Below are 21494 nucleotides of genomic sequence, written 5' to 3'. Positions count from 1 at the left end.
ATTTCCAGACAGTGATATTCTCACAAACCTCCCCTCTTAATGCCTCGCTGCCAGCGTCTGTGGGTAGCACTCACACTAGTTTGCCCCACATTTGCAAACCCAGCTTCCTTGGCATTTGCCAGGCTCTAGAGCGGGACCCGACCCCTCGCTCCGCCACCCCAAGACACTCTGGGCTCAAAGTGGAACCACGACCGACTCAAACGTTCTCCCTCACACTTGTTCTATCCCGTTCGATCTACACCCCAAGTCCGACTTGTGCAGTGCCAGGGACCCGGGTTCGATTCCACCCTCAGGCTGTATGGAGTTTGCACATTCTCCCCGTGTCTGCGTGGGTTTCCTCCCACAGTTTAAAGATGTGCGGGTTAGGGTGGATTGTCCGTGGGAAATTGTCCCATAGTGCCCAGGGATGAGCTGGTTAGGGTGGGTTGGCCGTGCTAAATTGTCCTGTAGTGCCCAGGGATGTGCGGGTTAGGGTGGATTGGCCGTGCTAAATTGTCCCGTAGTGCACAGGGATGTGCGGGTTAGGGTGGATTGGCCATGCTAAATTGTCACGTACTGCCCAGGGATGTGTGGGTTAGGGTGGATTGGCCGTGCTAAATTGTCCCGTAGTGCCCAGGGATGTGCGGGTTGGGGTGGATTGGCCGTGCTAAATTGTCCCGTAGTGCCCAGGGATGTGCGGGTTAGGGTGGATTGGCCGTGCTAAGTGGTCCCGTAGTGCCCAGGGATGTGGAGGATAGGGTGGATTGGCCGTGCTAAATTGTCCCGTAGTGCCCAGGGATGTGCCGGATAGGGTGGATTGGCTGTGCTAAATTGTCCGATAGTGCCCAGGGATGTGCGGGTTAGGGTGGATTGGCCGTGCTAAATTGTCCCGTAGTGCCCAGGGATGTACGGGTTAGGGTGGGTTGGCCGTGCTAAATTGTCCCGTAGTGCCCAGGGATGTGCGGGTTAGGGTGGATTGGCCGTGCTAAATTGCCCCGTAGTGCCCAGGGATGTGCGGGTTAGGGTGGATTGGCCGTGCTAAATTGTCCCGTAGTGCCCAGGGATGTGAAGGTTAGGGTGGATTGGCCGTGCTAAATTGCCCCGTAGTGCCCAGGGGTGTGCGGGTTAGGGTGGATTTGCCGTGCTAAATTGTCCCGTAGTGCCCAGGGATGTGCGGGTTAGGGTGGATTGGCCATCCTAAATTGTCCCATAGTAACCAGGGATGTGCAGGTTAGGGTGGATTGGCCGTGCTAAATTGTGCCGTAGTGCCCAGGGATGTGCGGGTTAGGGTGGATTGGCCGTGCTAAATTGCCCCGTAGTACCTAGGGATGTGCGGGTTAGGGTGGATTGGCTGTGCTAAATTGTCCCGTAGTACCCAGGGATGTGTGGGTTAGGGTGGATTGGCCGTACTAAATTGTCCCGTAGTACCCAGGGATGTGTGGGTTAGGGTGGGTTGGCCGTGCTAAATTGTCCCGTAGTGCCCAGGGATGTGTGGGTTAGGGTTGGTTAGATATGAGGAAATTCAGGGCTAGGGGTGTGAGTCAAAGTGGGACGCTCTTTGGCGGGCAGTGTGGACTTGGGCCGAATGGTCTGTTTCCGCACAGTGTAGGGATTCATTGAAAACATTCTTCCTGCATTTCCCCCTGCCTAGTCATGTTAGAGTTTTATAGGTTCCTATTGGATAAGCACCCTCCTCAATCTTCTAAACTTCCAGACAATATAATCCTAACCGATCTAGTCTCTCTCCGATGTCAGCCCTGACATTCCATAAGACCATAAGACATAGGAGTGGAAGTAAGGCCATTCAGCCCATTGAGTCCACTCCACCATTTAAATCATGGCTGATGGGCATTTCAACTCCACTTCCCTACACTCTCCCTGCAGCCCTTAATTTCTCGTGAGATCAAGAATTAGTCGATCTCTGCCTTGAAGGCATCTAACGTCCCGGCCTCCACTGCACTCCGTGGCAATGAATTCCATAGGCCCACAACTCTCTGGCTGAAGAAATGTCTCCTCATTTCCGTTTTAAATTTACCCCCTCTAATTCTAAGGCTGTGCCCATGGGTCCTAGTCTCCCCGCCCAATGGAAACAACTTCCCAGCGTCCACCCTTTCTGAGCCATACATTATCTTGTAAGTTTCTATTAGATCTCCATCAACCTTCTAAACTCTAATGAATACAATTCCAGGATCCTCAGCCATTCATCGTACATTAAACCTAGCATTCCAGGGATCATCCGTGTGAATGTCCGCTGGACACACTCCAGTGCTAGTATGTCCTTCCTGAGGTGTGGGGCCCAAAATTGGACACAGTATTCTAAATGGGGCCTAGAGCTTTATAAAGTCTCAGAAGCACATCACTGCTTTTATATTCCAACCCTCTTGAGATAAACGACAACATTACATTCGCTTTCTTAATCACAGACTTTACCTGTAAAGTTAACCTTCAGAGAATCCTGGACCAACACTCCCAGATCCCTTTGTACTTCTGCTTTACGAATTTTCTCACCATTTAGAAAATAGTCCATGCCTGTATTCTTTTTTCCAAAGTGCAAAACCTCGCATTTACTCACATTGAATTTCATCAGCCATTTCCTGGACACTCTGCTAAACTGTCTAAATCTTTCTGCAGCCTCCCCACCTCCTCGTTACTACCTGCCTGTCCACCTATCTTCGGATCATCGGCAAACTTCGCCAGAATGCCCCCAGTCCCTTCATCCAGATCATTTATATATTAAAGAGAACAGTTGCAGCCCCAACACTGCGGGACACCACTTGTCACCGGTTGCCATTCCAAAAAAGAGCCTTTTATCCCAACTCTGCCTTCTGTCAGACAGCCAATCCTCAATCCAAGCCAGTAGCTCACCTTGAACACCATGGGCCCTCACCTTGCTCAGCAGGCTCCCATGAGGCACCTTATCAAAGGCCTTTTGGAAGTCAAGATACATAACATCCACTGGGTTTCCCTGGTCTAACCTACTTGTTACCTCTTCAAAGAATTCTAACAGCACGACCTCCCCTTACTAAATCCATGCTGACTTGTTCTAATCTGACCCTGCACTTCCAGGAACTTAGAAATCTCATCCTTGACAATGGATTCTAGAATTTTACCAACTACCGAGGATACACTATTCCCAGGAATAAGCCTTTGTCACACTGCCTCCCGTAGCCAGAATTTCTTTCCCCAAATCCGTGTACAATATTCCGAATGAGGTCTTGGTTCTCACGGTCTCATTCTGTTCTCCACCCCACACAACCCTCAGAATTTCAGAAAGACCTGGAGAAGGACATTACGGCTGAGACCACCGGAAGGTTCCAGAAGCTGCTCCTCGCTTTGCTGAAGGTAACATTTCCAACCTCCAGGGTTTTGCCTGCGGGATTGAGTCGCCCATTTCCATCCACCCCCACTCCCCAAAGAAGTGAGTCCCCCATTCTAGCTCTCCGCTCCCCACCCCCCCAACCAACTCCCCTGGGGATCGTGACCCCCAGTCTCCCCCCCCCCCCCCCCCCCCCACCCCACAAAACTTCCCTGGGGAGCGAGTCCCCACTCTCTCCTCCCCCACACTCCCCATGGGAGCAAGTCCTCATTCTCCAAACCCCCCACACTCCCCGTGGGAGCGAGTCCCCATTCTCCAAACCCCCCACACTCCCCGTGGGAGCGAGTCCCCATTCTCCAAACCCCCAACACTCCCAGTGGGAGCGAGTCCCCGTTCTCCAAACCCCCCACACTCCCCATGGGAGCGAGTCCCCATTCCCCAAACCCCCCACACTGCCCGTGGGAACGAGTCCCCATTCCCCAAACCCCCCACACTGCCCGTGGGAGCAAGTCCCCATTCTCCAAACCTGCAACACTCCCCGTGGGAGCGGGTTCCCAATCTCTCCCTGACCCACAAACTCCCTGGGGATGCATGTCCCCCATTCTCCCCCAACATTCCCCGGGGGAGCGAGTCCCCCATTCTTTACGCCCCCACCTCACCAAACACTCCCTTTGGGGCGGAGTCGCCCGTTCTACCCCCAGTTCCTGTGGGAAGACATTGCCTTCCCCGCCCCACCAAACCGAATTCCTGATTGGATAGTCAAGGGACTGTCTCGTATCGACAATCTTCCTGACTTGCCCTGACACCTTTTCAGTGACTAATCTGGAAAAGACAACCCTGAAGTGAACCATCGTACTGCTGACTGCGATGGACCTGCAGTCGAATAGTCCCCTATTGCGCTGGGGTGGCTCAGTCCTGAGGAAGGACGTCCCATTGGGTGTCGGCTTTGATGCCAAGTTGGGGAAAGGCGGGGGTCGGTTCACTGTTGGAATTCACCCTTGACTGGGGTATCTACCCTACTGATGTCATCGTCCCCAGGGGAGCACCGGAGGGTCACAGACCAAACCCCACCCACCCACCCCAAAACCGCCACCCATCCACCCCCCCAACTCTGACGATCTACTGCTCTCGTTGCCCCCTTCAGGGTCGGAGGGACGCCAATTCTAACGTCATCAACTACGAGCTGATCGAGGAAGATGCGAAAGTACGGCTGAGATGCCTACGCTGAGGCTTGCGTTGCTGTAGCGCCGAGGAGGGAGCCGGTGGGGATTAGATCGGGGCTGGTGGTGGGCACCTCACTCCTCTTCCCAGCCAGAAGGAGCCGGCTCGGTCACTTTTTTGGCCTACATTTCCCGTTCGCTTTGGTTGTATGGTCAGACCCGTCGAGGGGCTCGTTGTTCCCGCTCAGCAAGATCCCACGAGGCTGGTGATGGTGCTTGCGGGCCGTGGTGTCAGCCCTCACTGTGGTGCCTTAGCCTGGCATCTTCCTCAGCCCGCCCTGTGAGGGTTGGGGTACGGGTGGCGGGGGCAGGGGAGATAGTGGAGAGGGGAGGTGTTATTGATTTGCGCCCCAACCCTGACTGATCACATGCACAGCCACCCATCCCCAGCTCACCCTCCAAATGGGTGGCACTCACTTGGCACTGGGCAAGTGTCAGAGGGTCAGAGCCGAGGGAACGGATGCAGTCGGAGGGTCCGGGTCGAGGGAGTGGGCACTGTCAAAGGGCCAGGGCTGAGAGAGCGGGCGCCATCGGGCAGTCAGGGTTGGGGGGAGCAGGCGCTGTCGGAGGGTCAGGGTCGGGGGGAGCAGGCGCTGTCGGAGAGTCAAGACTGAGGGACTGGGCACTACCGCTCAGTCAGGGTCAGGGGAAGTGGGCGCTGTCGGAGGGTCCGGGCTGAGGGAGTGCCACATTGTGGGAAGGTCAGTGCTGAGGCAGAGCAGGTCCTGTTGGAGGGTCAGAGCCAAGGGAGAGCGGGCGCTGTCGGAGGGTCAGCGCTGAGGGAGCGGGCACTGTCGGGGGGTCAGCACTAAGGGAACGGGCACTGTCGGAGGGTCAGTGCTGAGGGAGCAGGTGCCGTCGGAGGGTCAGCGCTGAGGGAGTGGGCGCTGTTGGAGGGTCAGCGCTGAGGGAGTAGGCACTGTCGGAGGGTCAGTGCTGAGGGAGCAGGTGCAGTTGGAGGGTCAGCGCTGAGGGAGTGGGCGCTGTTGGAGGGTCAGCGCTGAGGGAGTAGGCACTGTCGGAGATGCCATCATTCAGAATGACGAGACTTTACAAAAAGTTTGGCTGTGAAGTGCTTCAAGGGGCTAGATGAATGCAGATCTTTCTGCCTCAGGATAGTGAGAACTGGAGTATCAAAAAATATTTGACCGGTCCTCCTTGTGGGTTCTCTGTTTAAGGCCTTGTATGCAGTTGCTAGTCAGAAAAAAAACCCTGATTTTGATGCCTGGATACCAATTCTGACAGAAAGGAGTCAGAACCACCTGAACAGGGGTAAGTGCCAGGAGGTGGGCACTGGGTGTGTCAGTGCTGAGGGAGGGCGCACTGTCGGAGGGTCAGCGCTGAGGGAGTAGGCACTGTTGGAGGGTCAGTGCTGAGGGAGCGGGCACTGTCAGCGGGTCAGGGCTGAGGGAGGGCGCACTGTTGGAGGGTCAGTGCTGAGGGAGTGGGCACAGTCAGATGGTCAGGGCAGAGGGAGCGGGTGCTGTCGGAGGGTCAGTGCTGAGGGAGCGGGCACTGTCGGAGGGTCAGTGCTGAGGGAGTGGGCACAGTCAGATGGCCAGGGCAGAGGGAGCGGGTGCTGTCGGAGGGTCAGTGCTGAGGGAGCAGGCACTATCGGAGGGTCAGTGCTGAGGGAGCGGGCGCACTATCAGAGGGTCAGGGCTGAGGGAGCAGGCGCAGTTGGAGGGTCAGCGCTGAGGGAGTGGGCACTGTCGGAGGGTCAGGGCAGAGGGAGCGGATGCTGTTGGAGGGTCAGCGCTGAGGGAGCGGGCGCTGTCGGAGGGTCAGCGCGGAGGGAGCGGGCGCTGTCGGAGGGTCAGCGCGGAGGGAGCGGGCGCTGTCGGAGGGTCAGCGCGGAGGGAGCGGGCGCTGTCGGAGGGTCAGCGCCGAGGGAGCGAGCGCTGTCGAGGGTCAGCGCCGAGGGAGCGAGCGCTGTCGAGGGTCAGCGCCGAGGGAGCGAGCGCTGTCGAGGGTCAGCGCCGAGGGAGCGGGCTCTGTCGGAGGGTCAGTGCTGAGGGAGCGGGCGCTGTCGGAGGGTCAGTGCTGAGGGAGCGGGCCCTATCGGAGGGTCAGTGCTGAGGGAGCGGGCACTGTCGGAGGGTCAGTGCTGAGGGAGCGGGCACTGTCAGAGGGTCAGTGCTGAGGGAGCGGGCGCTGTCGGAGGGTCAGTGCTGAGGGAGCGGGCGCTGTCGGAGGGTCAGCGCTGAGGGAGCGGGCGCTGTCGGAGGGTCAGCGCTGAGGGAGCGGGCACTGTCAGAGGGTCAGTGCTGAGGGAGCGGGCGCTGTCGGAGGGTCAGTGCTGAGGGAGCGGGCGCTGTCGGAGGGTCAGTGCTGAGGGAGCGGGCGCTGTCGGAGGGTCAGCGCTGAAGGATCGGGCTCTGTCAGAGGGTCAGTGCTGAGGGAGCGGGCGCTGTCAGAGGGTCAGGGCTGAGGGAGCGGGCGCAGTCGGAGGGTCAGCGCTGAGGGAGCGGGCGCTGTCGGAGGGTCAGCGCTGAGGGAGCGGGCGCTGTCGGAGGGTCAGTGCTGAGGGAGCGGGCGCAGTCGGAGGGTCAGCGCTGAGGGAGCGGGCGCTGTCAGAGGGTCAGCGCTGAGGGAGCGGGCGCTGTCAGAGGGTCAGGGCTGAGGGAGCGGGCGCTGTCAGAGGGTCAGTGCTGAGGGAGCGGGCTCTGTCGGAGGGTCAGTGCTGAGGGAGCGGGCGCTGTCAGAGGGTCAGCGCTGAGGGAGCGGGCGCTGTCAGAGGGTCAGGGCTGAGGGAGCGGGCGCTGTCAGAGGGTCAGTGCTGAGGGAGCGGGCTCTGTCGGAGGGTCAGTGCTGAGGGAGCGGGCGCTGTCGGAGGGTCAGCGCTGAGGGAGCGGGCGCTGTCGGAGGGTCAGCGCTGAGGGAGCGGGCGCTGTCGGAGGGTCAGCGCTGAGGGAGCGGGCGCTGTCGGAGGGTCAGCGCTGAGGGAGCGGGCGCTGTCGGAGGGTCAGCGCTGAGGGAGCGGGCGCTGTCGGAGGGTCAGCGCTGAAGGATCGGGCTCTGTCAGAGGGTCAGTGCTGAGGGAGCGGGCGCTGTCGGAGGGTCAGCGCTGAGGGAGCGGGCGCTGTCGGAGGGTCAGCGCTGAGGGAGCGGGCGCTGTCGGAGGGTCAGCGCTGAGGGAGCGGGCGCTGTCGGAGGGTCAGCGCTGAGGGAGCGGGCGCTGTCGGAGGGTCAGCGCTGAAGGATCGGGCTCTGTCGGAGGGTCAGTGCTGAGGGAGCGGGCGCTGTCGGAGGGTCAGGGCTGAGGGAGCGGGCGCTGTCGGAGGGTCAGCGCTGAGGGAGCGGGCGCTGTCGGAGGGTCAGCGCTGAGGGAGCGGGCGCAGTCGGAGGGTCAGCGCTGAGGGAGCGGGCGCTGTCGGAGGGTCAGTGCTGAGGGAGCGGGCGCTGTCGGAGGGTCAGCGCTGAGGGAGCGGGCGCTGTCGGAGGGTCAGTGCTGAGGGAGCGGGCGCTGTCGGAGGGTCAGGGCTGAGGGAGCGGGCTCTGTCGGAGGGTCAGTGCTGAGGGAGCGGGCTCTGTCGGAGGGTCAGTGCTGAGGGAGCGGGCTCTGTCGGAGGGTCAGTGCTGAGGGAGCGGGCGCTGTCGGAGGGTCAGTGCTGAGGGAGCGGGCGCTGTCGGAGGGTCAGTGCTGAGGGAGCGGGCGCTGTCGGAGGGTCAGTGCTGAGGGAGCGGGCGCTGTCGGAGGGTCAGTGCTGAGGGAGCGGGCGCTGTCGGAGGGTCAGGGCTGAGGGAGCGGGCACTGTCGGAGGGTCAGGGCTGAGGGAGCGGGCACTGTCGGAGGGTCAGTGCTGAGGGAGCGGGCACTGTCGGAGGGTCAGGGCTGAGGGAGCGGGCGCTGTCGGAGGGTCGGAGCTGAGGGAGCGGGCGCTGTCGGAGGGTCAGTGCTGAGGGAGCGGGCGCTGTCGGAGGGTCAGCGCTCTGTCCTCCCTGCATCCTGTGTTAATGATTATCTTTTGGGCAGCCTTACTGGATAGCAGATAATCTTGCTAACACACATGCTGTTTCCTACACGTCCGGTTTTTCCTCTCTCTCTACCTCTCTCTCTCACTGTCTCTCTCTCTGTTTCTCTCTCTCTCTCTCTCTCTCTGTGTGTCTCTGTCACTGTCTCTTTCTCTTTTCCCACTGTCTCTCCCTCTCTTTGTCTCTCTCTCTGTGTCTCTCTATCTCTCTTCATCTGTCTCTCTCGCTGTCTCTTTCTTTCTCCCACTGTCTCTCTCTCTGTCTCTCTCCCTCTCTCTCTGTATCTCTCTCTGTGTGTGTCTCTCTCTCTCTCTCTGTCTCTCTCTCTTTGTTTCTATCTCTCTCTCTCTGTCTCTTTCTCTTTCTCGTTCTCTCTCTCTCTCTCTCTCTCTATCTCCCTCTCTCCCTCTCTGTCTATGTCTCTCTCTCTCTCTCTCTCTCTTTCTGCCTGTCATTGCTCCCACTGGCAGTATTCAAACTGTACAAGATTTACAGTTCCATGGACATCATGGATACCATTAAAAAACAGATGAAAGGAGATGACGAGAAAGGATTCACTGTCCTGGGTAAGACACCCCCTCCCTATCTCTGTCACACCCCCACACCCCTTCCCTGTCTATGTCACCCCCTACACCCCCTCCCTGTCTCTGTCAACCCCTACACCCCCTCCCTATCTCTGTCACCCACTTCCAGCCCCCTACACCCCCTCCCTATCTCTGTCACCCCCTCCCTATCTCTGTCACCCCCTCCGTCCCCTACAACCCCTCCCAATCTCTGTCACCCCCTCCGTCCCCTACAACCCCTCCCTACCTCTGTCACCCTCTCCAGCCCCCTACACCCCCTCCCTATCTCTGTCACCCTCTCCAGCCCCCTACACCCCCTCCCTATCTCTGTCACCCCCTCCAGCCCCCTACACCCCCTCCCTATCTCTGTCACCCCCCCCACACCCCTTCCCTGTCTCTGTCACCCACTACACCCCCTCCCTGTCTCTGTCACCCCCTACACCCCCTCCCTAACTCTGTCACCCCCTTCCAGCCCCCTACACCCCCTCCCTATCTCTGTCTCCCTCTCCATCCCCTACACCCCCTCCCTATCTCTGTCACCCCCTCCAGCCCCCTACACCCCCTCCCTATCTCTGTCTCCCTCTCCATCCCCTACACCCCCTCCCTATCTCTGTCACCTCCTCCAGCCCCCTACACCCCCTCCCTATCCCTGTCACCCCCTCCAGCCCCCTACACCCCCTCCCTATCTCTGTCACCTCCATAACTCTCACTACTCCACAGTTGTTGGGGGGTGGGGGGGAAGCGTGAGTGACCACCTTTTCTGAGTTTGCTGTGTGTGGTGCTGGTCCAGGAATTGGCAAAGGGACCTGCTGGTACCCCTTGCTGCTGTGCAGAGAATGTGGCACCTATGGGTGGGGGGGGGGCATTGATGAGGGAGTGCCAGGCGCAGGAGTGGCAGCAGCTAACACTCTCTCTCCTTTGTGTTCATCCAGCACAGAGCATCCAGAACATGCCTGAGTACTTCGCTGAGAGGCTCTACAGCTCTATGAAGGTACTGATGCCAGGGGAAGCTGGTGGACTTTACATATGGGGCTGTCGGTGCCAGTGTCTCTCCCTTTGGTTTCGGAGCATTCTCCCCCTCTCCCTTCCCCACCACCTCAGCTGGACGGCCCGAGGGTCAGTCTCGGGATCAAGGGGTGGGGGCGGGTGATGCTGCCCAGTTCTGTGTGTGAGCTGGAGCTGTTTCTTCAATCAGACAGTGGTGAATCTCAGCCGTTCACAGACTGAGAGAGAGAGACAGAGACAAAGAGAGAAGTACATGCAACATCACTGGGCAGCCACATAGTGCGGACCGATAAAGATTGTGCTCGCAGATCGTGGACGGAGCTCAGTTTCTAACTAACCCTGCATTGTTCCTGTTCTGGAAGCATTTGATAGGGGACAGTGTAGAGAGAGCTTTACTCTGTATCTAAACCTGTGCTGTCCCTGTCCCTGGGAGTGTTTGATGGGGGGTACAGTGTAGAGGGAGCTTTACTCTGTATCTAACCCTGTGCTGTCCCTGTCCCTGGGAGTGTTTGATAGTGGGGACAGTGCAGAGGGAGCCTTACTCTGTATCTAACCCTGTATCTAATAATTCTTATTTTTTTTGTGTGTGCAGAGTCTGGGTACCAGGGATCAGATTCTCACCAGAGTGTTGGCAACTCGGTGTGAGATTGATCTCCTTAGCATCCGCGCTGAATTTCGGAAAAAATATGGGAAGTCTTTGTACTCTGCCATTCAGGTAAGGCACTGCCTAATCCAGCCATTACAATGCACAGCCCTGAGCCCATCGCTGTCGTAGAGGTTTACGGCATGGAAACGGGCCCTTCGGCCCATCTTGTCCCTGCTGCCCGGTTTTGGTAATTAGCCTAATCCCATTTGCCTGCATTTGGTCCATATCTCTTCATGCCTATCCCATCCATGTGCTTTTTTAAAAAAATGACAAAACTGTCCTCATCTTCACTGCCATTCCCTCTGCGCTCCCCCCCCCGCACCCTTTTGTATTTCTCCCCTCAAACCTATGCCTCTGGTTTCCCCGACCCTGAGGGAAAGCTGTCGGCTCTCTGCCTTATCTATGCCTGCAGTGATTTTATAAACCTCTACAAGATTCTTACGGTCTAGAAGAATGAAAGTCCCAACTTCGCCTTTTAACTCAAGCCTTTCAGTCCAGGTAGCATTCTAGTAAATCATTTCTTTCCTCTCTCTGGTTTCCATTCGAAAGCAGAACCACCAGAGCTACACACAGTGCTCCAAATCTAGCCTCACCAAGGCTGCAATAAGACATCCCAGCTCCTATGCTCAATGCTCTCACTAACCAAGGCTAGCATGCCGAAGATTTCTCCACTCCCCTGTCTCCACTTTCAAGGAACTATGAACCTTTACTCCCTAGATGTCTATGTTCAGAAACATTCCACTTGTTGGCATGGAAGGTGTTGTGTAGAAGGAATTATCCTGTTGGCAGTCAATGGCGAAATTGATACTTGTGAACTCAGTCACTGATTGGCCCTTAACTGAGATTCTCCGTCATTTCAGGGGACAGTTAAGAGTCAACTGTGGGGGTCCGGAGTCAAATGTGTGCCCACACTGGGTCAGGATGGCTGATGGGTAGACAAGGGGGGTGTGAAGAAGGCGTTTGGTGCGTTGCCTTTACTGATCAGTGTGTTAAATGAGAGGAGTTGGGATGTTGTAGCTTTACAGGACATTGGTTAGGGCCACTGTTGGAATACTGCGTTCAATCCTGGTCTCCCTGCCATAGGAAGGATGTTGTGAAGCACGAAAAGGTGCAGAGATTTACAGGGATGTTGGGAGGTTTGAGCTACAGGGAGAGGCTGAATAGGCTGGGGCTATTTTCTCTGGAGCAATGGGGACGGAGGGGGTGACCTTATAGAGGTTTATAAAATCATGAGGGGGCATGGATAGGGTGAATGTCAAGGTCTTTTCCCCCAGGGTAAGGGGAGTCAGAAACTAGAGGGTGTAGGTTTAAAGTGAGAGGGGAAAGATTTAAAAGGGACGACCCAGAGGGTAGTGTGGAACAAGCTGCCAGAGCAAATGGTGGGGGCTGGTAGAATTGCCACATTTAAAAGGCATCTGGATGGGGACACGAATAGGAAGGGTTGAGGTGCGTTTGGGCCAAATGTTGGTGAATGGGGCTAGATTAATTTTGGATATCTGGTCAGCATGGACGAGTTGGGCCGAAGGGTCTGTTTCCGCGCTGTACTGCTCTATGATTACCTTCCCTCATTAGTGTCTCTTATGACAATCAGTGTGATGACCAGCCCTGAGACTGGCTTCAAACTCTGGATTTGACTCATTGAATTTAAATTTACCAGGGGCCGTGGCGAGATTTGAACATTGACCTCTGTGTTTCTAGCCCATTTATCACTAAGCCATCACCTCCCCTTTTATGGGCTACATTGTCCAGCATGGAGTGGGGAATGTCATGTGCAATTTGGACAGTCTCTCATTTGCCCTCTGGAGAAATAATACTTGTATTTGCCAAAAAAAACTGAAACCTGTGTCCTCCTGTCTTACATCAGCTGAAGGAAGGTCAGATATAGTCACCGATTCAGATCATGTTCAAGCGCAGCGATGAACTGGAGACTGTGCAGGTTTGGATTGGCGCATTGCGAGGAACACTGGCACTATACAAATGCCAGGCAATGACCATCTCCAGTAAGAGACAATCTAATCACTGCCTTTTGGTATTCAATAGCATTACCATCACTGAATTTCTTCACTATCAACATCCTCCAGGTTACCATTGAGAGAGAATCTAACCATTGCCCCCTGGATATTCAATGTTTCCACCATTGAATGCACCCCCAGCACCAATATCAACATCCTGGGGGTTACCATTGACCAGGAACTGAACTGGACCCAGCCCCGTATCAATACAGGGGGTTACAAGAGCAGGTCAGAGGTTGAGAATCCTGCAGCGAATAAGTCCCCTCATGGCGCCCCTGCCCACTACAAAAGAAGCCTATCAACCATCAGTGAAGGGTACTCCCCACTTGCCCTGATGGGGGCAGCTCCGACAACACTCGAGAAGCTCGACACTGTCCAGGACACAGCAGTGCCGCCCCCCCCTCCCCCCCTTGGATTGGCACCACACCCACAAGCACCCGCTCCCTCCACCACTGACATTCAAGTCACAGCAGTGTGTACCATCCACAGCAACTCCCCCAGGCTCCTTAGACAGCACCTTCCAAACCCGGGACCTCTACCAACTAGAGTGGGCAAGGGGCAGCAGATACAATGGGAACGCCAGCAACACCCCCCCCTTTCTTCCTCTCTCTCTCTCGCACACGCACACGCACACGCACACGCACACGCACACGCACACGCACACGCACACGCACACGCACATTATATATATACACACATATATATATATATATATATACACACACACTCACACTGTATCTACCTCTGCCTCTCTCTCACACACACACACTCACACTATATCTACCTCTGCCTCTCTCACACACACACACACACACACACACACACACACACACACACACACACACACACACACACACACACACACACACACACACACACACACACACACACACACACACACACACACACACACCCTGATATGGAAATATATCGGCCATTCCTTCAGGGACGAAATCCTGCAACACGCTCCCTAACAGCACTTTGTCCCTACAGCACACAGGGTATTCCATCAGGTCACCCCCACTTTCTTATAGTGGGGGATAATGAGGGACGGGCAATAAGTGATTCACCGGCTCAGGAATGAGCTACTTGTGTTCAGATTGAGTAGGGTAGCAGGTTTGAAGGGGAGCACGGCCTCCTGCTGGTGTTGTAGGTTTCTCAGTGGATGTGGAGAGGACGTGGAAAGTGCTGTGTGGTGACAATGTTCTCTCTCTCCTCCCAGGCCGACACAAAGGGAGATTACCAATGTGCCTTGCTCGGACTGTGCAGAGCGGAGGATCTGTAGAAGCAGCACCTGGAACCTTTTGGGATAAACCCTTTCGTGATTCCAAAGCTGGTCCCTCCTGTCTTCCCTCTGAGAATGCAGAGCTCAACGAAACACTTCTCTGCCTCATTCTGTTACGGACATGTATGTAAACAAGGATAGACGCGCACACACAGACACACACACACTGACACACACACACACACACACACACACGCACGCGCATGCACACAATCTCTTAGACACACAGACACACCATCTTTAACACACACAGTCTCTTATACTGACACACAAACACACACACACAATCTTTTACATCGCTATCTTTCTCTCATTCTCCTTCTCACTCTCTCTATTTTTCACACTCTCTTACTCACTCCACACACGGCTGTAAGATCTGCTCAGACAGACTGCCGATGTCAGCAGGAGCCAGACTGATTCTATGTGTCCTACTTCATGCAGAACTGCAAGACAATGTGCTTCAAACAGGGCAGAATTTATTTTCTAACGGTTGAGAGAGAAATAAACAGCTCTCGCAATTCTTCTCGTCTTGGACTGCATGATGATTCCTCCACTGACAAATGTTCCCAAGTTCTCAAACCCTTTCTGTCTTCCCCCCCCCGACTTCCATCTGTCATGCTCACTCCCCACAGGGAGAGTGTCAGGACCCCACTGTGGCTGGTGTTCGCTCAGGGTCCCATTCCTAATAAGACAGGAGGAGGCCATTCAGCCCTTGAGCCTGATTCGTAACACGATTCTATCACCTTGGCTCAGTTTCACTCTCAATACATTGGCAAATAAAGCACTGGGAGGGAGTCGAGCCATGGTATGAGCCAGTGAATCTTGTAAGGTGTGTATCTGTGTGTGTGTGTGTGTGTGTGTGTGTGAGAGGGTGTATCTGTGTGAGAGGGTGTGTGTGTGTGTGTGTGTGCGCGTTACTGCCTGAGCCAAGTTCATACTTCAATTCGCACGTGGATAGAACTGAACATGAAACTCCAGCGTCATCGTTCATTCAATCAGTTTATTGAGATGTAAATGCAGGTCCGGACAAGGGATTAACTGTGAAACAGTGGGAGTCAGAAGCAGTACATTACCGTTAAAGATAATGCATACAACTGCACTCCAGATATTGGCAGTCACTCGCTGTCTGTCCTACAACACAAGCAAATCACAGTCCATTGATACCCCACGCAGCTGCGGTCTCTCAGACAATGATATAAATAGATCGCTAGGGTCACACTGTTGGAGGGGAGGGATGGTGTTAAGGGTCATCCAGGTACACAACACTGTTATAATTACAAAAGGTTACATGGCTAATTGCAAGGGTCAAAGGGCACAGGATATAAATAGTGGTAATCTTGGGTGGGTAATGGAGTCATGTATAGGCCCAAACTGCACAAGCTTGGCAGATTCCCTCCCCAGTTAGTGAACACCCCATGGGGCTTTTACCATAATTAATGATGGTTGGCTTGGGCACGAGCTTCCAGTTCCAGATTTCGTTGATTGAATTGAAATTCCACCAGAGGATGCATTTGGATTCGAACTCTCATCTCCCAGAGCATCAGCCTGAGGGCAGGGGACTGGTTGGGGGTGGGGGGGGTGGTTTAGAATCACTGGATTACAATTGCTGTGACATTCCTGTGAGGCTAACATCTCCCTCCACAGAGACAGTGACCCAGTCGTTACTATGTGAGGGATAGGGCAGTTTCAGGATAGCAGAGGATTGTGGGTATTACAGTCACCATTACTGGTGGATTGTCATGTCCCTCAGGGCCTGTTGGAAGTGGGTAATCCTCGCGATGCAACCTTTTGCTGACATTATCATCATATTCACAGATGCATTTAAGGAGTGGGAGGACAGGGAAGTAATAAAATTGTTAACGTACATATGAATAATCGGGACACCACCCCACACCACCATAAAAGTTGCCACTGGGATGAGTCAGGTCCAATGAGGAAGTGTTAGGTGAATAAATGTGGTATCAAACCCAGATTGGAAAGAGCTGACTCAAATGGGGATTAAACCGTCTGAATTGTCTCCTGCACAGGGTTGGTGGAGGGGAGAGCTAAATGATTAATGAGCCAGCCCTAGTGCAGACAGAATGGCCTGATCAGCTCCAAGGTGGGACCAAGTGAGACAGAGCAAGAGATGGGCAGATATCGACACTTCAAGCTATCTTTGTCTCACTGTTTCATTTGTCCTTGTCTTGTTGAGCACCCTGAACCCACAGATCTTAGCTCAAGAAGGGCATGGAGAATCGAGATGTAGCTGATCTGTGATCAGGGCAATGCGCCAATCACAGGGAAAGGAAAACTTGAGCCGGGATTGGAAACTGCAGCCTCTGAACCTTATGCGAGTGGTGGCTCCCCAGAATAATACTAAATACCAGATGGTTTAAGAGGTGGCTGGGTGGGTGAGGAAATGAGGCAGCCAGAACAGGAGACTGGGATTTTCTTTTGGAAAGGTTTAAGATTGGGCCAGCAGCCCTTTCTCGTGCCTCTCTGTTTGACTGGCACAGAGATTGGCATACATTTCTCTGTCCCACACTCCTGTAAGATGCCATTTCAGAACGGCAAAGCACAATGTGACCCACAGGTGGTGCTGTTCAGCAGTGTATGTCCCTTTAAATAACCTGGGCCAAAGACTCTGCATTTTTCTAGTGCCTTTTCCCACTGGAAGACGTCCTGAAGCAGTTCGCAGATGATAAATTACTTTTGATGCGTACTCACATTCTGTTACAACACAGTGAAGTGGGTGTCGATCTGAGCACAAGCCAGCTCCCACAATCAGCAAAGGGGTGAAACAGTCATAGGATAAACATGATCTCGGGACCCAGAAGACTAAACAAGATCAGTACTGACTCTCCGACAGTGCCCGCTCCCTCAGTGCTGTCCCTCCAACAGTGCCCACACCCTCAGCACTGACCCTTTGACAGTGCTCACTCTCTGAGTGCTTACTCTCCAACAGTGTGCTGCTCCCTCAGCGCTGACCCTCCCACAGTGTGCCAATCCCTCAGCACTGACACTCTGAAAGTGTGGTTCTCCCTTGGCACTGATCGTTCGATAGTGCAGTGCTCCCTCAGTGCTGACCATCCAACAGTGTCCTCAAGAGTCACTGGTATCTGCCCAGGGGTTTTAGAGAGACCCTAAATTTGGCTTCTTAGCCCCTATTTGGTTCCAGTGACTTTCTCTTAAGAAACAAGTTTAATTTTTCAGTGCAATGTGTCACTGAAGGAGCGCTGCACTGTCTGAGGGTCAGTGCTCACGGAGCATCCAACAGTGCTACACACCCTCACTGCTGACCTTCCTTCAGCACGGTGCTCCCTCAGCTCTGACCTGCCCACAGTGCGGCACTCACACTCTGAAAGTGTGATGTTCCCTCAGCACTGACCCTCTGACAATGCGACACTTCCTCAGTGCTGACCCTCCAACAGTGTGGGGTTGGCGCGGGGGCGGGGGGGGCGGTTGCTGGTTATGGAGGAAGGAGGTTCCTTTGGTAGTACTGGTGGAAGGGGCAGGGTGGAGGTTTGGAATGGAGAGGAGAGATTCGCAAGATATGGCCCGGTCCGAGTAAGTGATTGGTGTGCTGCCCACCCGAGTTGAACAGCTGGATGCGATGCCCCGTTTCCAGGGGAAAATTCTGCAGGACACGACAGCAAGTGAAATCTTGACCGAAAAAACATTGCGGACAGAAAAGCAACAGTAACAAAAAGGAACATATTTATATAATTCAAGTTTTGCCATATTTTCTACTGCAAATTTATCAGCTGTTACATTTATAAAAATAAGAAATTAAGCACCATTGAATAAAAAAAACTGACTTTACCTTGTCTTTCCTGCCTGCAGTTAACAATGAATCCTGTTTATTTCTTTTAAATTTCATTATTTAGCTTACTTAAATGAAATAGCCTGTGCAAAACTTATAGCGATTTATTTTAAATCGGATTATTGCTGTACGTGAATGTGAGAGAGAAAGAGAGACAGATGGAGAGAAAAAAAGGTTGCAAAATGTCTGTCAATGCTGTAGGCTGTAGACTAAAACTGAGGATGTTTGAGGTGCTAAAATGTCGGGCAAACGTTCCTTGCCCTTTTTTTTGGACTGGATTTTGATTTTCAAGGGGGTCATTTTACCAAGAGTCACCCTCCTCTACCAACCCAACCCTGGCTTGGTTCTGTCGTGCCAAAGACGGCCTTTGTACATTCCTGCCGCATCCCAAATGTTCCCAGGCAGCATCGACAAGGAAAAGGGCGGGCATGGAACTGGGCATGCAGTGCCCTTCGCCTCCATGGGAAGGAAGGCACAGAGACAGAGCTGGGCTGACTGCAGCCTCCATTCCACACTGACACTGCCACCACAAGGTGAGGAGAGGGAAGAAAACATTTTAAAATCCGGAAATCTCAACACGACGAGAGCCAGAGAAGTGAGGGTTGGAGGTTCACTGGATTTGCAGGTCAAGAGGTGTCGAGAGAGAGAGACAGGGAGAGAAACCTGCCCTGGTGGTGAATTGAGTTTGAGCTAGAGTTGGCCCAAATGACAAGGTGCTAATGGACAGGGGAGCAACGGTTGGCCATTCAGCCCCTCGAGCCTGTTCTACCATCGAATGAGACCATGGCCTAACTCCATAGACCCGCTTTCGGCCCACAGCCCTGATTATCTTTGCTTAACAAACATGTATCTCTCTCAGATTTAATTTGAACAACTAATTCTGTGTCCTTTACCATGTGTGGGAGAGAGTTTTGAACCTCTATCACCCTTTGTTTGCGCAGAAGTGCGTGCTAATTTTTAGACCAAGTCCCCTCATTTGAGAATCCCCAACCAGTGGAAAATGTTCATCTACCCTGTCTTTTCCAATAATATCTCGAAAGCCTTGATCAGATCACTACTTCAACTTTCCAAATTCTTGAGAAAATGTGCCTGATGTATAATGTCTCCTTCTCGCTTAACCCCCTGAAGTGCAGGACCCCAGGATTCCCTCCAAGGCCAATCTGTAGCTCCCAAGGTATGGTGTCCAGGTCTTTTCACAGCATGCCCTGTGATTATAAAGCTTTGGAGGCTTCTTGCAGGTTGCCTCAGACTTTGAGGGGCCTCGGAGAGAGTTCTGGAGATGAAATCAATCTCCATTTCCACTCCCAGCACAGCGTGGCTTTGAGTGTTGCTCTCGTTCCCCTCTAACCCTTCCCTAGGGTAGGTCAAGTGTTTAGCTGCCTCATGGCGCCAGGGACCAGGGCTCGATTCCACCCTCGGGCGACTGTCTGTGTGGAGTGGGCACGTTCTCTCCCCTGGTCTGCGTGGGTTTCCTCCCACAGCTTAAGGTTGTGCGGGTTAGGGTGGATTGGCCATGCTAAATGGTCCCGTAGTGCCCAGGGATGTGTGGGTTAGGGTGGATTGGCCGTGCTAAATTGTCCCGTAGTGCCCAGGGATGTGCGGGTTAGGGTGGATTGGCCGTGCTAAATTGTCCCGTAGTGCCCAGGGATGTGTGGGTTAGGGTGGATTGGCCGTGCTAAATTGTCCCGTAGTGCCCAGGGATGTGCGGGTTAGGGTGGATCGGCCGTGCTAAGTTGTCCCGTAGTGCCCAGGGATGTGCGGGTTAGGGTGGATTGGCCGTGATAAATTGTCCAGTAGTGCCCATGGATGTGTGGGTTAGGGTGGCATGGCCGTGATAAATTGTCCCGTAGTGCCCAGGGATGTGCAGGTTAGGGTGGGTTGGCCGTGCTAAATTGTCCCGTAGTGCCCAGGGATGTGCGGGTTAGGGTGGGTTGGCTGTGCTAAATTGTCCTGTAGTGCCCAGGGATGTGCGGGTTAGGGTGGATTGGCCGTGCTAAATTGCCCCGTAGTGCCCGGGGATGTGCAGGTTAGTTTGGGTTGGCCAGGACAGGGTAGGGGGAGGGTGGATCCAGTTGAGATGCTGATCTCCAAAGAGCATTGACTTGATGGGCCAAATGGACTGCTTCCATTCTCTCAGGATTCTATTGTGCTCACTCTCCTGCAACGTATAGGTTTGGGTCCTTCAGCCACAGGTGAGAACAAGGGAGGTGGAGGGAGTGGCTCATATGGAAGGAAACTGTAGTCCCTACCCCTATCCCTCAAAACCATACACCCTCCCCACCACCAAATGCCCGGAGAATGCGTGTGTGTGTGTGTGTGTGTGTGTGTGTGTGTGTGTGTGTGTGTGTCTGTGTGTGTGTGTGTGTCTGTGTGTGTCTGTGTGTGTAAGAGAGAGAGGGCGAGACGAGGAGTCAATGGAAGGTCACAGATCGTAGGGGGCGCTGTGCTCAGAGTCCATGATGAAGAGTTCATTGTAGAGAGGGGGGAACAGCGAGTGGGCACCCATAGGGTGTGCGAGTCGGAAGTCCCTCAGCTTCTCGGCGTGGTGCCCACACAGGCTTCGCAGGGAGACCACTTTCATTGGCAGCTGCAGAGAGAAATAGAACCAGCAGTGATAGTGGCCGGCTGGACTGTTACAATCAGTTCCTTGGCACTCCCACCAAACTCCTTTACCCTCCCAGATCCACCCCACCACCAGCAGCATGGTGGATTGGCCGTGCTAAATTGTCCCGCAGTGCCCAGGGATGTGCGGGTTAGGGTGGATTGGCCGTGCTAAATTGTCCCGCAGTGCCCAGGGATGTGCGGGTTAGGGTGGATTGGCCGTGCTAAATTGTCCCGCAGTGCCCAGGGATGTGTGGGTTAGGGTGGATTGGCTGTGCTAAATTGTCCCGCAGTGCCCAGGGATGTGCGGGTTAGGGTGGATTGGCTGTGCTAAATTGTCCCGCAGTGCCCAGGGATGTGCGGGTTAGGGTGGATTGGCTGTGCTAAATTGTCCCGTAGTGCCCAGGGATGTGCGGGTTAGGGTGGATTGGCCGTGGGAATTGCATTGTCACAGGGTTAGGGAGTGGCGGGAGTGGGGCTGGGTGGGATGCTCTTCGGAGGGTTCGGTCTGGACCTAATGGGCCGAATGGCATGCTTGCACCCTGTAAGGAATGCTGCGAAAAATAATTTCATTCAAGAGGCTTTGTGCATCCAAAATGGGACACTCCACCTCGGCTAGCCCTTCGACTTCAGAAGGCTTCATCGGACTCTCAGGGAGTTGGGAGACAGAGAAGGGGAAGAGGGAGGTGTTTGCTAGCGGCTTTCCCATCCACCAGGTGGAAAGCGACAGTTGATCGGCTCACAGCAAGTTCCCAGTATGGTCCGGTTCTCTTCGTGAGCGATGTTGGCTGAAGGATGAGGTGGGAACTCCCAGGTTTGTGGCTAAGGGGGTTGGGTGCATGTCGGGTGGAGATGGGGTTTGTCTGGTAGGGCAGGGCAGAGAAACGGGGATGGGGTGATGCCCGCCACAGCCGAGCGGCCCGGCAGCTGAAGAGTCGTTGGGTTTCAGGGGGTAGGGGAGTGGAGAGGTGATGTGAGTAGGCGGGCAACAAGATTATGGGGTGAGGGGCACCTGGGGTGTGGGCTGCCAGGAGGTGGGGAGGGGGGAGTGGGGAAAGCAGGGTTGTGGGGCAGGACAGAGTGTGTG

At 54.6% G+C, this 21494-nt stretch overlaps 2 protein-coding genes across 2 annotated transcripts in view; one reads left to right on the top strand and one right to left on the bottom strand.

Annotated features, from left to right (window-relative positions):
• LOC125449717 (annexin A2-like) overlaps nt 1-14522 on the top strand; it is a 28228-nt gene extending 13706 nt beyond the window's left edge. The window contains exons 7-13 of the mRNA XM_059643015.1: nt 3242-3321; nt 4440-4499; nt 5694-5787; nt 8961-9056; nt 9986-10044; nt 10651-10773; nt 13939-14522. Of these exons, the coding sequence (XP_059498998.1) occupies nt 3242-3321; nt 4440-4499; nt 5694-5787; nt 8961-9056; nt 9986-10044; nt 10651-10773; nt 13939-14001 (575 nt within the window). The 3' untranslated portion in view covers nt 14002-14522. The remainder of the gene's footprint in view (nt 1-3241; nt 3322-4439; nt 4500-5693; nt 5788-8960; nt 9057-9985; nt 10045-10650; nt 10774-13938) is intronic.
• A 4992-nt stretch (nt 14523-19514) lies between these two features.
• The window catches only part of LOC125449716 (nuclear receptor ROR-alpha A-like), a 68849-nt gene continuing 66869 nt past the window's right edge, over nt 19515-21494 (bottom strand). The window contains exon 12 of the mRNA XM_059642980.1: nt 19515-20393. Within this exon, the coding sequence (XP_059498963.1) occupies nt 20229-20393 (165 nt within the window). The 3' untranslated portion in view covers nt 19515-20228. The remainder of the gene's footprint in view (nt 20394-21494) is intronic.

Source organism: Stegostoma tigrinum, chromosome 47 (assembly GCF_030684315.1).
Source record: "Stegostoma tigrinum isolate sSteTig4 chromosome 47, sSteTig4.hap1, whole genome shotgun sequence".
Taxonomy (NCBI): domain Eukaryota; kingdom Metazoa; phylum Chordata; class Chondrichthyes; order Orectolobiformes; family Stegostomatidae; genus Stegostoma; species Stegostoma tigrinum.
The sequence above is the reverse complement of the archived record's forward strand: the minus strand, read 5'-3'. Positions and strand labels throughout refer to the sequence as shown.